Below are 19,541 nucleotides of genomic sequence, written 5' to 3' on the forward strand. Positions count from 1 at the left end.
CCATAAGTAAATGGAGAACTATACCTCGTGTGCAGATTATAAGACTTAGTATTGGTCAAATTTCAGTTCTCCCTAAATTGATTTGTGGATTCAACCCATTCCCTATCAAAATGCCAGCAGGTTTATTACACTTACATGGAAATTTAAATGTAAATTATGAAATAACCTTCAAAATTGAGAATAAAGTTGGAGAACTCACATTACCAGATTTTAAGACTTACTGTAGAGTAAATCAAAGAGTTTGGTATTGGCGTGTGTATAGATAAGTATGTCAATGAAATTAAGTAAACGGTCCAGAAACATTCAAATTCTTATGGCTAATTGATTTTGACAAAGGTGCCAAAGCAATTCAATGGGGAAAAAAAAAGTCTTTTCTAGAAATTGTTTTGAGATGACTGGATATCTGTTATGTGGGAAGAATGAATCTTGAACCTTATCTCACATCACACCCAATAATTAATTTGAGATGACTCACATACCTTAAACTATAGTAAGTTAAACCACAAAGCTTTTTAAATTAGAAGAAAACAAGAATATCTTCATGACCTTGGGGTAGGAAAAAGTTCTAGGAGAGGACATGAAAACTACTGACCATAAAACAAGAGGTTACTATTTTGGACTTCATCAACATTTTTATAATGTGCTTATTAAAAGACACTATTTAAAGAGTAGTAAACAGGCAAACCACAGCCTGGGACAGGAGTCTTGCAGTTACTGTACATTAGACAAAGGACTTGCATCCAAAATATATTATGAACTTGTACAGCTCAATAATAAAAAGGCAAGCAACCCAATAATTATTTGGGCAAAACTTGAACATGCAGTTCAAACAGAAGACATGAAAATGGCTAATGCGCACACAGAAAGGTGCTCATCACTACATCTGCTCATCTGGGCAATGCAAACTCACTTCCAGCCACCAGACCAGCGGCACTGGTGTTGGTTGAAGACATGGAGCCCGTGGCCAGTAGAGTGAGACGGTGGGACCGCTGAAGAACTGTTCAGCAGTCCTTATAAAGTTCACCATACACCTGTCCTGTGACCCAACAATCCCACTCTTGAGTATTTACTGAAGAAAATGAAAACGTATGTCCACAGGAAAAAAAAGACGGTACGTGAGTGTTTCCAGCTGATTTATTAAAAAATCTTAAAAATGGAAACAATCTAAATGTCAACAGGTGAATGGATTAACAGGTTGTGGTGTGCTCTGTCTGCAGGGTGGCTGGCCGCCAGCCACCAGAAGCTAGAAAGAGGTGCAACACAGATTCGTAGATTATCGCTCAGGGACCCCAGAAGGAACCAGCCCTGCAGGAAGCCTTGATTTCAGACTTCTGGCCTCCTGAGCTGCAAGACAACACGTTTCTCTAATTCCAAGCCACCAAGTTTGTGGCAATTAATCAGGACAGTGCCAGGAAACTCATACACTCCTCAACCAGGTTACCAAAGAATGCAGTTTTAAGTGCTCACCCATCTGGCATGCTCAGGTAGATTTTAATAAAAAAAACTAAACAAAATGTACTTTAAAAATGCATGCCTTTTCTTATATACAGTTGGGCAACACACAAAAGGAGGAAGCATACACACTCTTTGGCTGTTTCTCATCATTGTTTCCTAATGAAACAATAAATTCTGGAGACAATTCTCCATGAGCACACGGAGAAGCTGGGCTGTGCCCGCTGGGCTGCTCCAGGAGCAGGGATTAGTTTTTCTAAAGACTGCACCATATTCCAGGTTATGGATTTACCATGATTTATTTTGCCAGTCCAGTTCAATTAGATGGAGGTTTATTAAATGCCTCATCCTGAGCACTTCAGTTTAAATCCGTTCAATCCAATCCAGTGCAGACCAATTCGGTAAGCGTCCACTGAGTGCCTTCTTTGTGCCAGTCACTCCGCTGCAATCACATTGGTTTCATCTTAACTGGCTACCTCTGCCCCTCAGGTCTCATCACAAAGATACTTCTTGAAAATCTATTATGCAATATGACAAGAGACTGATAATAAGACCATAGTAAAAGAGATTGATAATGGAATGGCTCTGATGTCCTTACTAAATTGGGCTGCTTAGAATTTGGGATTTTCCCCAGGTAGGCAGGAGTAACTAACTCATCCTGAAAGAAGTGACAGCGCAGATGAGACAGAGAATGGATCGCATCTGGTTCACAGTAAGAAAGCTGCCGAGAAGCAGGCAGGGGGCACCCAAATGGCGTGGCCTGCAGTGGTTCGGCTTGTGTTAAGTACTAGATCGTCATCTTGTATGTTTCCCGATTATTGGTTCTGTGTGTCGTATGCATGCAGGGGCTTCCTGTCCTGTGGAATAAATAGCCACTGGCTATAATGCATGGCATCTCATTCAGTTCTTCTTGCTGCCGATGTGAGAAAGCACATTAAACTGCTGCTCTTCTGCTTTCGAGTTAGACTGAATCTTAGATAATGAGAATTCCGAGTAATCATCTCTGTGATTAACTGGACGCAGTGTGAGAGTGGACCACACAGGAGATGGGAGTCATTGGGAACCACCTCGGACGCTGCCAGATACCTCCTGGCTCTGCCTTGCGGTGCCACACCGCAGGGGAATAATCTGTCCCTTCTCCAGGCTAAGTTCCCTCAGTTGTTTCACATGTTCCACAAAGGAGAGTTCCCATATGTCTTTGTCCCCTCATTTTGGATTCAATATTGACTTTCATTCTTATCCCCGGAAACAAGTGTAAAACTCCAGATGTTCCGTGAACAAGGGCACTATGCAACCTATATTCCCAAGAGCTTTTAGGTGACATGGCCCACGTCATAGCCTCAAGGAGACTTGTCATTAACTACAGTTCCTAGATCTTTACACCCAGGAAGCCCTTCCTGTAAGTCTCCTATACATCTGGACAAGACATTTCAGCTATTCTGTCTTTTTAAACTTCCATTCGATTGGGTCCATCTGGCTAAAACATTTTGAATTTTACTTCTATCATCTGCAGCATCAGCTGCCCCTCCCAGACTTGTCTCGTCTGCACATTTGATAGGCCTGCCTTCTAACTCTTCATACGTGTCCCCAGGGAGAACACACCGAGAACTGGAGACGAGGGGCATGCCACTGGAGACAGCCTGCAGATCGCTGCTGTCGTTTGAGTCATGCAACTTGGACCTGGGTGGTGTCTCTGTAGTTACGATTCTACCCCAAAGTAGTATCCTCTGCTCGCATGTGCCGTCTGATCTACAAAATTATCTTGGGAAATTTTGTCACATACTTTGCAGTAATCAAGGTGGTCCAAAGTTATAGCAGTCGTCTGATTTCCAAGCAAACTCCTGTTGCCCCGCCCCCCTGCCCAGGAAATCTAGTCAGGCTAAGCCTTACACTGCAGGGACTAGGTCTGGGGGCCGGTGTTCCAACCTCAGTGGCTGCCACGTTGTTTTACAAGAACTTACCGACTTAACAATCAGTTCTGTGACTTGTTATTCAGGATCAGAATCTGACCTGTTTTGAAAATTGGGATTAAAACATACCCTTCTCTTCTTCTGGCACTTCTTTCTTTTGTGCAGTGTCTCAGAAATTTCGAACCGCAGCTCAGAGACCCTCTCCGTAAACCCCAGCTCTGGCAGCAGCAGCCTGTGCTGTTGTCGAGCCCGGAGAGGTTTAAGCTCACCGAAGTGAGCAGCAGCTGTCGAAACCTCGGCCGCCACCTGGGGCTGCCGTTCTGCCATCCCACTGCCACCTGTGCGTGCCCTCCGTCTACTTTAGGCAGTGGGCTAATGCTGGCCTTGTCCTTGATCTGAAAAATAAAACCCCGCCCAACGACACACCCCCGTCGTTTAGTGCTCTTTGGCTCCTGCAGCTCCTCTGCACTTTGATGGCTGCAGAGACTTTTCTGGCTGGCTCCTGCGGGCTGTGAGAATGCAGGGTTTGTCCCAGACCAGGCCCACCAGCCGCTGCAGGCGCTTTTCTGCTGGTGCTTGTCCTGACGCCCCTTGGTGTCTCCAGGGTCTGGTGCAAATGCCTCGCGCCTGGTGAAGCGTTCGATAAATATTCATATGGCTATAGATTTTTAAAAGGTAAACTTGGAAAGCTAATTAAGAATTGATTTAACTGCTGTTGCCCAGCCTCGGGAGAACTTTGAGAAGGGGGAAGATCTGGAGAATCATCCAGGAAGCCCGTGCTGGCTGATGGCTGACCCACTGGAGAGGGAGCAAGAGTCATTATTTTTTCCTTTTTTGACCTTTCCTTTAGCAACCAAAATGTGGAAGGCCACAAGTGCATCGTTGTATCATTCCCCTCCCCTCTTTCTCTCTGTGAGTCAATCACATTGTGCTTGCTGAGCGCTCCCTGTCTGCCAGGCGCTGGGAAGTCACGGACATTTTCACGCAGCCCAGATCCGGCCGCAGTAATGATATCACTGTCTCATCAGGATGTGCGTGTGAGGCTTCTAGGCTTTTTGTCTTCAGGGGTCCACTTTAAAAATGTAACATCTCCAGCCAGAAACAAAAGCCCTGGGAGATGCTGCCCCTTGAATCTCGCAGTTAACGTTGCGTTAACCGGGTGCAGGTGGAGGGAGGCTGGGCTGGGCGTGGGCCGTGCACCCTCTGGCAGGACACAGAGCCCTTCTGAGCTGGGAGCACATGATAATACTTGCCTCAGAGGCTTGTAGTGAGAGTTCACGAAGGCATGTATGTGTGTCTGTACGCTTCATTCGTTTGGTTAGTATTCACCCACTGTTTGCTGCCTCATCGGCCCTGTGAGCTGTGTCCTGTGTGTAGCTGTCTATTGGGGGCTGTGCCCGAAGCAGGAGAATGCAAGTGTGAGGGGACTTGCTGACCAGGGCTGGAAGGATTGGGAATCCGGCCTCGCGGACAGTTCAGGGATGGGGCTGCTCGGCTGTGGGCTGGTGGGCCTGGCCCACAGAGACTCTGTGTCTGTGGTTGTTGGCCAGCCCTCCCTGTTACACTGAGTGTGTGGTTTGACTGCTTCTCCTCCTCAGGTGACTTGCCAGGGTCATCAAGCTCAGAGCCATCTGGGAGACTGAGACTGAGAAGCTGTGTGTTGACAACATGGACGTGTACAACGTACCAGTGTGTGTGTGTGTGTGTGTGTGTGTGTGCGTGCCCGGTGGGGGCACTCGAGCCGCTGACCTGTAGATGGTCTGCTGCCCTTCCCTCCTCCCGACAGTGCCTGGGTTCATCTTCAGGCCCCCAGTGGGCCCTGCACACGGATTGGCACACAGCAGGCGCCCAGAAACTATTCGCTGAATGATGGGAGCGGTGAGTAAGGGGAGAAAATCTGCTGCTGGCCAGCACATCTCTCTTGAGGCTCAGAAGTTGCTTTTTGGCCCTGGTCTTGTAGTGTTGTGAAGGCTACAGGGCCACCACACTGTGTGGCCTTTGGGATCACTGGTCAGAGAAATAGTGACCTGCCTCCCCCCACCCCGTCCATGTCCTTGGTGGGCTGATGCTATGACGACAGTTAACAGGACAGTGAGAAGCCTTTGTGGTCCTCAGTGATCAAAAGCAAATTAGGACTGCATTTGGTTTTCCTTCCTTTCAGTTAGGAAAGAATGACCGGGGAGAGTTTTCCTGTACTCCTTGTTCCAACCCCCCTTCCCTTCACCCATTCTCTTCCCTGACCCAGTAATAGTTTGCCATCCTCATATTTGAAGGCCCAGGAGTTTTTCTTTATAAAAAGGGGAGAATGGCCCTTTGCCTAGTGACCACATGTATGGATGATGGATGGGGACAGTGCCAGGCACCAAGCCCCCCACCTTTTCTCCCAGCCTCACAGATTCCTCGAGGCCTCTGAAGCCTCCCCAAGCCAGGGCGGGGGCAGTGCCCCCCACCCCCTCCATGAGGCAGGTGTGGTCTGGCTGGGAGATAGGCCTATGCAGGGAGCTGCTCTGCAGGAAGGGTGTGGGGCGTGGTTTTCTCTGGATGCATTTGTGTATATTTCCTTAGCTTGGTTAATAAAAAACACATGTTTTTGTATTGTGTTGTTTTTTGGGGCCCTGCAAACAAGTTGGTTGCGAAATAGGGTTCTTATCAACTCTGTCCTTTGCAGAGAGAACAAAAGATAAGAATCATTTGTTTGGGAATAGCAGCAATTTAGATCAGACAGAGCTTGACAGATTACAATGGGCTCTCATGGGCATTTTCTCACTGGGTCTTCAAGGCAGACTGGGGATGGGACCCTGGCAAGTCCTGGCATCTCATCTGGTAGGTCAGGACACTGGTGCCCAAGGGTCACATTGCTACTCCTCGCTGCTACTCCAAGCCGGATCTCCTGATCCTTGCTTGCCGGCTCCTGACCACTTTCTCCTCCCACTGGCCCCTTGATCACAGAAACATGGTTCTTAGCTATCGGGGAGGCAAAGATTTCAGCTACTAAACATGGAGAGACAAAATCAGTTTCAAGATAACCGTGCACTTGCTCTTGACTTTCACCTCTAAAACCCATCTCTCCTTAACTAGCCTGTGAAGGGAAGGCGTTGATTCCTGGGTGGTTCACATTTGTTTTCTGCTGACGGCTGTATTGTGTGCATGTGGGTTCAAGGTGGTGCATTTTTCTTAGGCAGTGAGACTGTGAGTTCTTCGAGGGCAAACATTGAGTTGCTAGTCTCTTTACATAGTGCTAGTGAGGCGCCTTAGATACTTCAAGGTTTTACGAAGAGTATCATAATGAAGATATCATAGTTACACATTTCTCTACTTCAGTCTGAATAGATTTGTGTGAAAAGGTTTGCATTGGAAACATTGCTGCCCAAAGAAGCCCCGTGCGAAGTCCTTGAGGAATTCACACATCCCCAGGGCTGGTGAATGGAGCTGTACTGTGTAAGGCACCAACTTAAAGGGCTACGCCCGGTGTTATTAGAATCTCGTGGTTTTAATGTTCAAGCTTTAAGAAGGTTTCTTGGCAAAGTATTTTATAGAAATCTAGGTGTACAATTGGTTTATAGTATAAAAAATTATCTTGAAAAGGGGTTTTCTTTGTAGATAAAGATTGAGTCAGAAACAACCAAAACACCAAACCACCAGTGCTTTCTCAAAACTAAATGTGAAGTATAAATAGAGAACAAAACAGGAAGCAGTGGTTTGCAAAAAAAAGAGAAATACTTGAAGCTGCTCGAAAAGGTGCCTGTCCTTACAGTGTAGCATGTGCCTTCGGAGCCTGCTGAGCACAGTCTCCTCCCCGCGGGGACTCGCACCTGCCAGCAAACGTTGCTTCACTGCTACCTGCAAAACTTTTCACTAATCTTTTAAAATTTTATGGACCAGTCTGTGTGCCGGAGGCACTGACTAAAGAAGTGTGTTCTCCTACCTATCCAGGTATCACGTGCTGCGCGAATTGATTGGGTGGCCTCAAACCGCCGAAGCATTCACTGTCAGGATCCTCTCTTTATATCCTTCAGGGACTTGGGAGAGTGTGGGAGATGTGGTTCGAAGGGTTAGGTTTCCCTCCCATCCCTTCTGACCAGCTCCATTTCCAGCTCCCCCCATGCACCCCAGGGCTGACCCTGGGAGGCAGCTGCAGGATTTGTGCCAAGAGCCCTGTGGCAGAATCTGACACCTGCCCGCTAATGAGTGACCTCACGAAAGCTCTTTGGGCCTCGGCTCTGCTGTGAATCCAAGGACACTCATCTCCCAGTGTCATGAAAATTAATGGAGATGAGGTAGTTGGAGATCCATTTGGAGCATGTGGTGCCTTGTGTCTTGTTGGGGAGGACTTCCATGTGGAAAGTGGCTGGCAGGGGACAGAGTTCTGGGCCTGATGGTGACCAGTGCCTTGGACTGGATCTTGTTGCCTCAGTGCTGGGGATGGCGAGCAGTCCTGGAAGAGGGCATGGGTTGCGGATCACTCATGCATTCATTCTCTCGTTCATTATGCATTATCTGTTTGCTAAACATTTGGTAAGTCCCTAAGATGTGCCAGATGCTGAATTAGGTGGGATACAGTGACCAAGACATAGTTCGTGCCTCCTTCAAGAAGCTCATGTGTATTAGCAGAGACAGGAAAGGATGCAAATAAATAGAATGGCTGGAGATACTCTGATCAGAACTGTTCTATCACAGCTGCAGAGAAGGATGCTGAGTATAAACATTTCATCCAGGCAGAGCTGTGCTGGAGGAGTCCCTGGCAAGCCACCTCCTTGAGAAATACGTCTTTGAAGGTGGCTCCTTTTCATCTAACTGTTTCAGGCAGAAGCTGCTGCCTTTGGGGGGAGCAGATAGAGCTTTCTCTTGAAGAGCTGAGCAGATCCAGCAATGCCGGCCGACTGCCTCCACCTTAGAGGAAACCTTGAGTGGGGCACTTACCTTGCGTTCTACCTCCACCTTCTGTTCAGATTGCAAGTAGGTCAGTTCCATGGTTATGGCCTAGCCCAGGAGAACCTCCTGGAATGAGAGAAGAATAGGTGAAGGGGGTAAACCCCAGGGTCTACATATGGGGTGGGGGCCCTTCAGTGTGGCTGTCCTCTGGGATCTGTAGTAAAGGGGGAGGGTGCAAAGACTCCCTCAGGGAGCGCCAGGTGGCAGGGACCTGGTGAGGAAGAGGGGCAGAGGAGCTGGTGGCCCCACGCTCTGACTTGCCTTCCGTTGTCCTGTGGCCCCCGAGAATCTCAGCCCCACAGGACCTCTTCTCTCTGAGTGTCCTGGGCTCTTCGGGCCTCACCCTCGAGGTGCTGGTTGCCTCAGACCTGTCCCCGCACCACATCCTCTCTCTCCTCCTCTGCAAAGGCAGGAGGGAAGGCAGGGGCCGGGCTCTCTGCTGTGGCACCAGCCACCTTGCAGGCTCCCCATAGGCTGCACAGACGGGGCCGGCCTGCAGCTCACCTGTCTTCGCAGAATCCCTGTGACCCTCCCAGAACAAGAGAGCATGGGAGGCCTGGGAGGAGCTGCTGCCAGGCCATTTGCTGCTTGCTCCGTTTGTCCCCCGAGGCTGCTCTAGGACAATTTCTCATTTCTTCTTGGTGCCGATGAGCCCTGGGGCCTTGCCAGGCTCTCCCTTAGGGGGCGGCCGTGGGCTATGAAATTGCTTTGCCACAGCGTGATAGCTCCTCAGCCACAGGGCGCCACACCTCTTGGATAGCTGTCACCTGGCCCCTTTTGTTTCTGTGTCATCTTGTGGGACAAGAGTAGGTCTCTTCTTGCTTTTGCTCTCTATGTGAGTAAGAAACTATCTAAATCTGAGAAGGGTTTCTTGCCATTTTATCTACAAATTTTAGGGCTTCACTGGACAGGGAGTTTAGAGATCCCATCCTGTAGAGACCACAGCGCTGAGTCCCAGAGACATTAGGTGGCTGGTCTTCATCTCTCGGCTGATTAGGAGTGGAGCCAGGACTGAGTCACTTTCACCGGCACCTAAGAAGGTGCCTCAGGTGCCACGAACGCCCACTGCAGTGGCCACTGGTCCGCTCAGTCAGGTCTTTGGGGTTCTTGGGCATCCTGGTCGGGGCCAGTGCCCCCAACTGTGGTGCATGAGGAATGTGGCACCCACTCCTGTCGGGGTGCAGAGCACCTGGCCCTCCTGCCTCCCACAGGCCAGTGCAGCTGGCAGAGCCGCCCACCCACTCATCTCTGGAGTAACAGGTGGCAGATTAGGTTTATTGATTTGTTTCTCTATATTTTTTGAATACACGAAAAATACAAAAGGTAGGAGACAGCATGCAGAGAAAAGTCCTTTCCCCTTCCAGCCTCTAGAATGCCAGTCCCCACTGCCTTCCTCCAAGATGATTGCCACTGTTGTAAACACTTCCAGAGATACCGTATGGATGCATATGTGTGTGTGTGTGTACCTGCAGCATGTATCTTCCTCACCTACTCTGTGGCAGCGTGCCATAGATGCCACAATGTGAACTTCAACCTTGATCTTGAAGATCACTCGCTCTCATTTTTCTTAGCTCTGATTCTGCTGACTGCAGCCACAGCCGGTTCCTCCTCACAGCCTGTAGATTGGCATGTAGGCTTGTCCCCAGGTGTGGCCGCAGACAGGCAGGTTCCATCTTTTGAGACAGCAGGAAAGATAGGAAATTTCCGAAGGGGGCTTTCTTACAGGCTTCCCATTCTGCTGGGTCATTAGCTGACCTGCCTAAAGGGCAGGCAGATGCCAACCTTTTCCATGTCTGTCTGCCTGTCTGGCCCTAACTAGGAAATCTCTTTAGCATTTAGGACACTAGTTTTTAATGCTGGAAATGGCTGCATGGTGATGGAGGAGCACAAACAGGAGACTGCAAACTAGCCACAGGCCAGCAGTTGCCACAGCCCCTCAGCTAGAGGGGCAGAGGGAGGAGGCGGGGTAGCAGAGAGCAGGGCCAGGTCACCCAACAGGGTGTGGAGTGCGTGGCTCTCCAGTGGGAGCTAGCAAAGCAAAGAGGGAGGGCGATTGCTTCCCTTGCTTTACCCATGCCAACCCCACCCTCCAAACTCAGATGAACACCTCCCTTTGGGCAAACTCTAGCAGCCGGCTGTCACAGAAACCTTGGAAAACAGCTTGGGGGCGGGGGAGGCTGGTCCTTTCACACAGGGAATTGCAGGGACAGCGTGAAGGACGGAGATGAGAGAGACAGACCCAGGGCCAGCCCATAGGAGTCTCTGAGGGCTGTCTTCTGCAAGGATGTCACCTCCTTGGGAAAGGCCCGTCAGTATGGGGGACACGATTCAAAGGGAAGGGGTGGATGCCTGGAACAGGAAGGCGGCAGCTAGATCCTCCAGGGTCTAGAATAGAATAACTGGCATTTTATTCTGTTTACCGTTGCTCTCCGAGGCTGGCGGGCCCAGGTGTGGTGCTGGAATAAGAAGCAGCTTCTCTCTTTTTCCTGTGCTGGCTGAGGGGACAGGCAGGCCCCAGCAAATAGGTATCAGCGTACAGCTCAGTGGGGGCCAGCCAGTGAGTTAGTCATACTTCTGATGTGCCTGTGTCTCATGCTTTCAGATGCTGTAACGTTTTCCCAAATCCCACAGGTTGCAATGGGTGTTTCCCGCACGTCACTATGTCTCTGCTCTTGGTTCAAGTATCTCTCCTCCTTCCCCTCAAATATGAGTCTTGGCTTTCTGTCACTCTGGCTGCTATGCCCTGACTGGGTGCAGGAAAGGTTTCAGTACTGGGAAGGGACTTTCATATGTTCGGCTAAGGGTAGAATGGGTTTGACAGGCTTTTAGCATCTCCTTCACAGCAGATGGCCCATTTGAGGGAGGCGCCCCCACACTCTATTGAACAACAGAGTTCAGAGTTCTCCCTGTGACAGAGGAGGCACCTGTGTCTGGACATCTCTGTGGACTTACTGGGCACGTCGGGGACCTCATCTCCTAGGGATTGAGAGAACAAGTTTGTTCATTGCAACTCCTCTGAAGACGTGTGGAAGACTCATCACCCTTGAATATTCTGTTGATCCTACTTTTTACCTGGTTATTATTTGGGACACCTGGGGCTTTTCGATCCTAAGTCAGTTCCTATTTTTCCATGACAAGTTGGGTAATTTACAGTTTCTTTGTACTCACCCATGCCAATGCAGACAGGTAGAGACAAGAGCATGTCAGTACTTAATAGAACAAAATAATTACAGATAAGCTTTCCCTACTTATTCAAATCAGCAAAATTAAATGACATTTTATTTTATTTACCCCTTTTTTGTATTAAAATGATTACAACTACAATCTGGTGCACCTTATGTCTCAAAGAACTCAAAATCTTCCACAAACAATTGTTTCAACTCATTATATTACCAACGTTGTTGTTAATAGTTCACAAATTGTTGCAACTCACTTCTTTGTCCTCTTAGCACTAACACCGATGTTCTTAAATCTTCTTTGTTCTGGGAAGGATAAGACATTGCGGGCCAGCCCTGATCTTTCTCTCTCCCCAAGATACGAACACAATCACCTCTTTGGAGTCCTGGTGCTGTTTGGGGAGAGAACAGTATCAGAGGGCAAAATGTGAGTGCTAGGTCGGCGTGAGTACAGAGGGGTGTTGGCTTTGGCTTCTGTTGGCCCGATTTTAGTGTCAGAATTGGGGGAAAATGTATATAAAGGGCTGCATTTTCTCCATTTAGCAGAATATATTGCTGTCCCTCTTCTTATGGGATGACAGTTTCATTGACCATCCTAGTGTTCTTTTGTATTGATATATTTATATCCAAAATTTAAAAATATGGAGGTGCACCTCTGGCCTCAGCTGTGGGCTGCTTCCTAGATGAGACGGGCGGACTCCCTGGTGAACAGCATTGCCACAGGTGCCAGGTGCACTCTGCGGTCACAGCACTGCACCAGGTGCTGTGAAGAGCAGAGTCATGTATGAAATATGGCCCCCAGCTTCCACGAATGTACAGAAATCACTTATGTGTGTGAATCAGTGAGAATGTGATGCAGACCATTCATTTAATCAGCACTTGCTGAACCTGGTGGTGCAGGCAATAGATGGTGAAGGAGTTGAAAGAAGCAAGTGATCCGTGTGTGGAGAAGCAGGAGGGCGTGGGCCACCTTGAAGAATGGTTGAATTTTAGATAGATGCCAAGGTGCATTCTTATCACTAGGAGCTACCTCGCTTACAGACATAAGCATCCCATGGAGATGGGTATTAGGGTGCATACAAGGCTGCAGACAAAATAATCACAACAGAGACACTGGCTGACGGTGAATTCAACATGGCACCCAAGAATGAGAGAAAATAGGGTTCCCTCGTGCTTAGGAAATGGCAGTGAGAAAGAGCATTATAGCAAGGTCAGGAGCCCATACCAGGCAGTCCACAGAAGGAAATAACTTAGAGTCCATTAACGACTCTAGAGATCCTTGTAACTATCACTTCTTAGTGCTTTTAGAAACAATAGAAAACCATTGATCCTTCTTCCAGTTGAGCTGACCCACCCCTTCTCCCTATACCACCAAACCTCTCTGCATGTACCTGTCCTACTGCCAGCTCTTGTGCATTTACCTTGCTTTGCTTTGCCAGGGAAAACCTTGCCTCTGACATCACCTTCTTGTGCTTTCCTGTCCCCACTGTTCCAAACCCTGGTAAGAGAACTAATTTCTTCTCTCCACGGTACTCTCATATCATTTCACATGAAACCTCTGTTATAACATCTAGTTCCCATATTATTATTGCCTCTATAATTGTCTGCTTCTCCAAAGTTGTTGACTATGTTAGCTGTGTCTTATTTATTCTCATCTGTAATCCAAGTGTCTAACCACAGTATTTGACACTGAATGCATGATCAACAAATGTCTGTCGGACGAATTAATAAGAGAATGAGTAAATGAACAAGTAGATACATAAATACATGTCTCAGGATAATTTCTCCGTGACTCAGTGGCATTGGTGTGTGTTTTTTGGATTTGGTAATTCTTTGTTCTTTATTTTGATAGAGCACCATTAATTTACATGCATTAAATTTGCAAGACCAACAGGTGAAATGTTATCCCTAAATTCATAGACCAGATCTTAGGTTCTCTTGGTTTTAGTTGTAATATTTGCCTTGTTTTGATAAGAAAAGGGAGACTTAGGAAACCAGCTGCAAATCACTTGATTTAATATGTCAGGCCAACATTCGATGACAACATAGAAGTGAAACTTGGAGATGCAGAGACTTGATGACTAGGCTGTTCTAGGGACAGAATCTCTTAATGTTTACTGAAATTCTTTGCTTTAAGTTGGCTTCCAAACCTGACGTGCACTGAGGCAGCCCATATTCACAGAAGTATACAATTGAAAACAGAGAAATTCAGAGATATCATGTATACCTCCAGGGCTTTGACAGTTCTGAAACAATTTACTTATTTGGTTGTATCACATTGTGTATCCATGGCTAGGATGTCTTGGGCAGCTTTTGAGGTCTTTGGAGATGATGGGGGAAAGGTAATAACCCAGCTGCCATCTGGCCCTGCCTGGAGGGTGGTTGGTATCAAGGAGGATGAGGGTCGTGAGTGGGTTCTCTCTGGGGTCCAGCAAGGCACCCCTGTTCACCACCTGTTTATAGACATTCTTTTTAGCTCTGAAGCAATCTTCTCTGATATTTTTGGTGATAAAGTCTTTTTTGCCTTTTTGTTGAAAGTTGTTTGGGATATTAAAGCAGGGGCCAGTGAAGTTCTGCAGATGAGGAGCTAAAACCATTAGAAAACAAGGGGGAAAAAAAGCCGTATAAGAAGCACATGTTTTCAATAGAAGATTCCAGAGAATAAGAATTATTCACTCATTGTTAATTTTTCTTTTTATACTATTTTTCTACCTATGGCTTAAAATTTTTAAACAGTGAAAAATGGTACAAAGAAGAAAGCAAAAACATCTTTTTAATATTTTACTGCCCAGAGACAACCTCCACCAGCCTTTTGATGATTATCTTTTCCAGACTTCTTCCTATGCCTAAACACATGCAGACTTATGTATAACTACATATAAAAACATATGACTACAATCATACTACATGTTATTTGTAATCTTATATGCATGCATGTATGTATATATATACATACATATACACTTAAAATTACTAGTATTCCATTAATAGTATACTTAAAAGTATTCCATTTTATGAATGCAAAAGAGCTTACTAACTTGAGGCTGTTTTGAGAAATATTTTGATTGCTTCCAGTATTTCACTATTATAATTAATATGCAAAGAATACCCTTGGCCATATATCTTTGTGTTTTTCTCAGATTATCTTTTCAGGAGAAGTCCTTAGGAATAATGAGCTGGATCAGGACGTGTGCACGCGTACGGTTTTTAAGTGATTTTCAGATTGCCCTCCGGGAGGGTTAGTGAATTCCTAGCCTTCCCAGCGGCGGGGAGGAGCACCCAGCAGCAGAAGGTGGTCAAGGTCATTCACACTGGTCAGTCCGAGAGGTTCGGGAGGTTACCAGCAAAGATTAGAACCCTTTCCTGTGATGATTGACCATTTGTTTCAGTTTCTTCTCTCTCATTTTTGTAAATTGTGTCCGTGCCCATATTTTTACAGAGCTTATTTTTATTTTAATAATTTGAAGAAGTTCTTTGTATCAACCCCCTTTTTTTTTTTTCTCCATATGTAGCAAATAGTTTCCTCAGGTTTTCGTTTATTTTCAACCTCTTTCAGGATTTTACTTTTACTATACAGAATCATTTGAGTTTTATATAGTCATGTTTATCAGTCTTTCCATGTAAATACTTAGGTTTCCTGAGTTTTCCATTAGAATTAGAAAGTCTGTCGCCATCTCAAGAGTATGGAATGCTGATCTGTACTGTCTTCAGTGTTTCATGTTTTTAATTTAAAAAATATTTTAGTCCTAGATGTCTCTAAAATTAATTTTGCTGAAAAATAATTAAAATTTTAATTTTTTCCTAAGTGCCAGTTGTCCACAAATCACTTATTCACTTTTCCTGTATTGATATAAAATGATCCTACAATTCAAACAAATGGAAACTTAATATCCGTTTAATTTCTGGACTTATTTTATTGGTTATATTACTTATTTCTGCACCGTGCCTTGCCATTGTTATAGTTTTATAATAATATATGTTAGGGACCAAGAGGGTGAGTCTCCCCTGCTGGCTTTGTTTTGTTTCTTTAAGTGACTTGGGCTTTTTTATGTGATTGCATTTAATTTAGAGAATAATTTATAGGTAAAAATGACATTTTAAAATACATCTGTCCAATAATAGAATACGTTTTTATTTATTCAAGTCTTCTTTTTAAAAAATATTATTTTTTCTTTCTGCTTACTAAATCTATATGGAGCACTGCAAAGGGTCTGAGGTTTTAACCTCTGCAAGCTAACAAGTTAACCTGCCACAATGTCATGGTGCTGGCAGAATACAATCAATTTTTAGGTCAGGGGCACAGCAGGTGCTGTAATCTTCATGTCCCCATCTGCTGCCCTTGTCTGAGCTCCACGGTGGGGGCCACACATGCAGTGGTTTGAGTCACAGCTGGGGAACTCTAAGCTTCGGAAACAGCAATGAGAGGAGAGGCCGAGCTTCCCTGAGCTAACTGTTGGAGAATGAGGGGAGTAAACGAGAGGGGAAGACAGAGCATTCCGGGCAAAGGGAACCACCCGGGCAAAGGCCCTATGTTGAGAGTCTATAAAGATCTGGGAAAAAAAAAACCCCGACATCATGGCGACCCCATTATCTTCTGGCTAATGATGCTGAAGAGAATTAGCCTGTTTATTTTTCCCATTGTAAATGATCTATTTGTTCTGCCTAAATTCTTATAGATTTTATCTTGTTGCTTTGCAGTATGTTATTTTATTAGGATTTATTGCTATTCATATTTAAACAAATTTTCTTAACACACAGAGAGCCTCTTCATTCTGGAAGATGGTTCCTTAATACATCTTTGAGTATTTCCCTTTCCTATTGTTTTGACCTTTTCTTTAAACATTTGATAATTTTTCCATGATTTTCAGAATTGTGTCCTCTATTTTTCATAATCGTGTTCTCCCTAAACATGTCTCATCTGCCTTGTTTCCACTGTATCCCGAATCCGAGAATAAGGGCACTTCCTGATTTTCAGGATTTGTCTTTGCTACTTTCACTGTTCGTTGCTCATGTCATCCTTTTGGAAAGGGAGGTTTAGGGAGACCCTGAACTTCTGCAACCATCTTTTCCAAAGTCCATTATTGAAACACCACTTTGTAAGTGCTTTTCCCCAACTTTAAAATTATTCCAAAATGACACTGAAAGAATTCCCATGGTTAAAATAACCTCTTCAGTTTTTAAGTCTTCTGTCTCGTTACTTAGAAGTGTGACAAGGAACTGGAACGTAGTGTCTTCCTGATTAATGGTGGAGCAAGGCGACCATCCAGGTGTTGTGAGTTAGGAGAGACTATGGGAAGACTTCCTACCTCCAAGTACTCCCCTATTGCTGAGATACCTCATATGCTACCAGTAGTGGTTCGTTGTTTCTCCATTGTATAAAATTGGTTGAGCAGATTTAATTATCTGGAAAGGTCCTTTGTACTCCTAAGATGGATGTCTTCTACAGAAGCAAATGCAAAGTAGCCCAAGTCCTGGTATTTCCTCCCAGTAGTGAGGGGAAAGTAGGACAACAGAAAAACCCAGTTTAAAAGATGCCATTTTCCCAAGGAAATATTTTTCAGACATATTGAGAAATTTGGGGATAGTTAAGTGTCTTTTTGAATGATAAAAAACGTATAGGATAATAAGCGAATTCATCTGTTACCCTTCCTTTACTGTTCAAAACCTATTCAACAAGAAGAGTTTTGCAAGGGATGAATCTCAGGACAGTGTCCCAGCTCACCAGTGAGAGAAGGCAGCAATGAGGCTTCAAGAGGACCTGAGACTCAGTGCTTCTCTCATCGTGGGTTTGTTGGCTTTTGATCTCCATGTTAGTTGATACATTGCTGACCTCCTTACTAGAGGTAAAGTAGAACCATAGAGAAACATGCCCTAGGCTAGGAAAAAATCTGTTTCCAAAGTCTATACACAATGATGGAAAAACTGATCATGATAGTTCAAAGTGGGACTCAGACCAAATTTGATGCAGCAAAAATCTTATTGGGTAAATGTTGGTGGTTCCTCAATGTTCTTGGATGCATCTTTTTTTGAAAATAAATATTTTGGATGTTTGTTAGTATTGTGGAGTACAGACATGAAGTCTAGAAATGTAATAATGTTGGTGGGTTTATCTTCATTGACATAATCCCTTGACTCTAAAATGTCTTTCATTGTATCATATGTCACTATTCCATGTACCACCAAGGAAGAAAAAAGGCTCCATGCAGGATTCTGATGTGCATACACTGTACCCTAATTTCGGAGATGTTCATGTGTGGAAAGCACACATCTTAGAAACAATGAGATATGGTATTTCTCCTACACTGACGAAAGCAGGGAAAATTGATATTCTCAACTGCATGTTCATCCATCTAAACTATTTAACAATGTAATTAATCGATAAATTTGTGCTTTAAAGCTATGTTTACTAGGGGTGATATTTTCAAGAACAATCAAAGTTGTTGATAGAATATGGTTAGTGTTCAGAGAACTAATGAAGTGAACTTACATGCAGAAAGAATGCCCAAAATTCCTCGTGTCGAGTTCTTAAGACTTTCTACTATTTGATCTTTTCCTCCTTGAGCAAAGCAGCCGGGTTGCTGCAGCACTGCCCAGACAGGTAGCACCCTGGGTAGGAGGGACTGCTTCTTCCATCTTTCCCAACTCTTCCTGCTGCCTTTTGAACAAGAGCTTGTCATTTCCACTGTTAGGTACCACTCATTCTCAGAAATTGACTTTATTACCTAACAGGACCCCTGAGTTAAAGTCAAAAGCTCTGTATCATTTGTCACATCCCTGAGCAGTCCAGGAAATCTGACCCCTGAGCTCCTGGTACCAGCTATGCTCTCTGGGTCGGGGACGATCAACTAGGTCTTGCTGAAATATTTGGCCAACTCTACTTGAGAAGCTTATTATTAGTATCTTTAATGCTGAGAATATTATAGTATATGAGGTATCCACCTGGAGGAAAGGATTTGAACATGGTAAACATTTCCCCAGAGTCCTACTCTCTTTGCCACTTCCTTCTACATTTTCACCAAATACATTTTTACGCAATAGAGACCATGTTTATGTATAATCTGTGTGATGCTTTGTCACTCGACCTCATGTTAATAAGATGGGTTTTAAAGGCTTTTAACTAGTTGATTGTCTTATTCCGTAGATAAATCAACTACTTCCCTCTTGCTTGTTATTTGGGCTATATCCATTTTATGTTTGCAGTTCTAAATCATGTTCAAATAAACATTCCTATGTGTAAATCTCTCCCCACAATATGACCGAGGGACACAGTTGACTCTAATACAATTGATTTATACTGTTAAATTTCATGGAAAAAAGTTCATAAGAATTTGTAACCAAACCAAAGGAATAGAAGTAAGTATGAGAGAATGGTTGTGTTTATTTAATACTATTATTGTATTGGTTCAAAGTTGAACTAACTGAGGAAACTGAGACATAGATAAAGTTGGCGTGTTGCAGGTGACACTATCATTGGTGTTTGGAGCTGGGAATCTATTGTCCTCTCCACCAGCCAGTATCTTTCCTACTTCACTGAAGTCCTGTGGAAATTTGCTGCCCTTGAAATTACCAGGAGCTCAGCTTGGCAGCACCATGAAAGGTCCTGCTGGTGCCTGACCCTCTCCTATGTGGTCTTCCCCTGCACTAAGGGGTGGTACAAACCAGAATCGCCAAACCAGACCCATGTTTCCCTTGCACACCAGACAAACACTTTTGTTTTTGTTTTGCTTTGTGTCTGGACTAATTCTTAGCGCCTCTTCTGCCGGCAGACGATCTGTCACTTCCTTCTGTAAGACTGGCACCAGCAGAAATGCAGTCTCAGAGGATCCCTGGGAGAAAGCGAGGCCGACCCCCACTTCACTCAACGCCTGTGAAGATGGCAGTTCATAACCTTTATTCTGCTTCAGCTGGTTCTTTACCAGCGGTGAAGATCCCAAAGAAAAGAGGGCGGAAACCCGGGTACAAGGTACGGCTCCATGATCTTTCTTCGGTGTTATTGGGCTGGGGCATAGGCGCTTGGGCAGAACTCCAACCGCTGAACGTGAGGAAAGACTGGGAGCTGGGCGGACACGGG

The 19,541-nt window shown here is 45.2% G+C and overlaps 1 protein-coding gene across 8 annotated transcripts in view; it reads left to right on the forward strand.

The window, feature by feature from the left end:
- The window catches only part of SCML4 (Scm polycomb group protein like 4), a 104,345-nt gene that overhangs the window by 20,735 nt on the left and 64,069 nt on the right, over positions 1–19,541 (forward strand). For 7 of the 8 annotated variants that reach the window (XM_037158976.2, XM_053664786.1, XM_053664787.1 and 4 more), the window contains exon 2: positions 19,237–19,433. In XM_037158976.2, coding sequence (XP_037014871.2) covers positions 19,278–19,433 — 156 coding nt within the window. In that variant the 5' untranslated portion in view covers positions 19,237–19,277. Of the gene's footprint in view, positions 1–19,236; positions 19,434–19,541 lie in introns of those variants that run through there. The other variant, XM_053664788.1, reaches the window with a different exon arrangement.

The sequence above is a fragment of the Artibeus jamaicensis genome, unplaced genomic scaffold (genome assembly GCF_021234435.1).
Source record: "Artibeus jamaicensis isolate MK-2021 breed Jamaican fruit bat unplaced genomic scaffold, CSHL_Jam_final contig_387, whole genome shotgun sequence".
NCBI lineage: Eukaryota > Metazoa > Chordata > Mammalia > Chiroptera > Phyllostomidae > Artibeus > Artibeus jamaicensis.